Below are 2,500 nucleotides of genomic sequence, written 5' to 3'. Positions count from 1 at the left end.
CCGAACCCGACTATAATTTCTAAATATTTGCCCGAACCTGACCCGAGCCCGACGGGTAGCCACACTCTAGTGTGTGTGTATGTGTGTTTGTGTGTGTGTGTGTGTGTGTGTGGATTTGGTTAGCAGCAGCACCACTAGCAGTAGTCGCCCCCCCACACCCACCATTAACAACACCACCACCATCAGCAGCAGGCCCGGGGCTCCAGCGGTAACCCCAGTGGGCTGCTGGTTGATTGAAGGGTGAGGGGATAGAGCATGGGAGTCTCAGCAGAGGCCCATCACTGGCCCAGCTCCCACTGACAGCTGTTCAGGCCTCTCCAGAGCACACAAACTACTCAGAGTGAGCGTTAGAGAAGGGGAAAAGAGAGAGAGACAGAGAAAGAGAGAGAGGAAGGCTAGGAGAGACAGAGAGAGAGGGGGGGGATAGAGAGGGAATAGTGAGTGATTCGGTGAGAAATTGAGAGGGAAACATTGAGGGAGGAAGAAAAAGAAAGCAAGCTAAAGAGAGAGAGAGAGAGAGAGAGAGAGCCAACCACAGATGGCTTTTTTTTGCTCAAGGACTGGCCATCTCTTAACGGGAACGCAATTAAACAGTACCCAGTGAATGGGAGAGTCCAGGAAGAGATTCTTTTCTCTCCATTCCTGATTTTTCCCCCTCTCCCACTGCATCCCTCCCTCCCTCCCTCCCTCTCCTCTCCTCCTGGTGTTGTGGGTGGGAGGGTAACTCCTTGATTATCTCATTAGGACTCCAGAGGGCCTTCTTGTGTAATTAGGAACACATGTCTGTGGAAGATAAACACGTTTTTCTCTCCTCTCGCTCCCTCGCTCTCTCTCTCTCTCCCTCCCTCCCTCTCTCGTGGTCTCTCTTGTGGTCGCTGTTTGTGCGGTCGAAGCTGCCAGTCAGAGAGGGAATTCTCACGGGCCCGCTCCGCTTAAGCCTGACCCGCTCCTCTCCGAACGCTGCTAAACTTTCGCTCTCCGCACAAACTGCTGCTCTCGCTCCGAAAGTGCAGCATCTGTCCAGAGAGAGCGTTAGTAATGAAGATAATTGAAAACTCGCGGAGCGGAGCAGAGGATTTATGCTCCTCTCCTTCATCCCTCTAATCAGGGCCAATATTGATTAAAGAGAAAGTTCAGTGCGGCACAACGATTTTTAATTTATATAGCGACATTAATAATGAGCATTGTTTCAAGGTCCCTCATCTTATTTAAGAAGTGTGTGTGTGTGTGTGTGTGTGTGTGTGTGTGTGTGTGTGTGTGTGTGTGTGTGGGTGTGTATGGGTGTGTGTGTGTGTGTTTGTGTGAAACCCGGGATATTAAGTTACCTGCCAGTGTAACCAATACAACCACATAATTACACTTTTTTACGATTTACACACCACATCATTGAGGTGAAAGATATCTGTATTTAAAATACATTTGGTTGTGTTCATTTGCATCTCTATGTACTGTAGGCATTTAGCACATTAGTTGAATCTTCTGTGGAAAAGTATACAGTATTGCCATATACATGACAGTGCATATGACAGTGATGTTACTGTGTCCTATGGGCAATTGTCATGAGATATACTGAAATATTTATTGTGTTGACAGCTTATTTGCATAGGACACAGAGTATGATGCTGTCTCTCTCCCAACACCATAGGGGCTGTCATGGCAATTACTTATAATGGTAGCATGATGGTATTACATCAGCTGTAATGACATTGGAAATCATTTGTTAAACCAACAATCCAATTATCTTGATGAGTTACAAGAGAATGTGTAATTTATGATGGCATGTTTATGGCAATGATGCACATGTTCTTATGTTATGATGTTGTGAATGTGTTTTCATAATTGTTATATGCCAGTCTCTCGCTGGAAAACAAAATTCTCGCTGAGACATTTTTGATCCCAACAGACAAAACCTGGTAAAATGAATTGACAGTCTCATGACAGTTTTATAGTAGTAGTGTTTTTTACATCTGTTAGAGAAGGGGAGAGAGACAAAGAGAGAGAGAGAGAGTGAGAGAGAGAGAGAGAGAGAGAGAGAGAAAGGAAGAAGAAGCAGAGAGAAATAGAGAGGCAAATAGTGAGTGATTGAGTCAAGATGAGAGAGCGTTAACCTACTCCAAATGGGTTTGAGAACACAATTACAGTAAACAAGATCCAGTGAGCGGAGGGTGATCATGATGAGTTTTGTCTTTCTTTTGCCTTTTCTTTCTTTTTTTCTCTCTTCCCCTTCCTCCCCCTCTCCCCTTTGGTGCCAGTGGAATTAATCAGTAAAGTGTTACTTGTATATGTAGCATATTTAGCTTTGGCTAAAAATGCGTCAGCCAAATGTAATGTAATGTAATGTAATATGTGCTCGTTTTAATCATCTGCACTGCCCCACTCGCCGTTTCAGCCATCCCGTCGGCGCCACAGGGGGTCATCTCCAGTGTGAACGAGACGTCGCTGATGCTGGAGTGGCGGACGCCGCGCGAGTCCGGCGGCCGCGAGGACGTCGTCTACAACA

At 46.0% G+C, this 2,500-nt stretch overlaps 1 protein-coding gene across 1 annotated transcript in view; it reads left to right on the top strand.

Moving 5' to 3' along the window:
• ephb2b (eph receptor B2b) overlaps positions 1–2,500 on the top strand; it is a 54,688-nt gene that overhangs the window by 3,121 nt on the left and 49,067 nt on the right. Inside the window, exon 3 of the mRNA XM_042089194.1 lies at positions 2,390–2,500. This exon is cut by the window's right edge and continues 234 nt beyond it. Within this exon, the coding sequence (XP_041945128.1) occupies positions 2,390–2,500 (111 nt within the window). The remainder of the gene's footprint in view (positions 1–2,389) is intronic.

This window comes from Alosa sapidissima, chromosome 4 (genome assembly GCF_018492685.1).
Source record: "Alosa sapidissima isolate fAloSap1 chromosome 4, fAloSap1.pri, whole genome shotgun sequence".
NCBI classification, from domain to species: Eukaryota; Metazoa; Chordata; class Actinopteri; order Clupeiformes; family Clupeidae; genus Alosa; species Alosa sapidissima.
The sequence above is the reverse complement of the archived record's forward strand: the minus strand, read 5'-3'. Positions and strand labels throughout refer to the sequence as shown.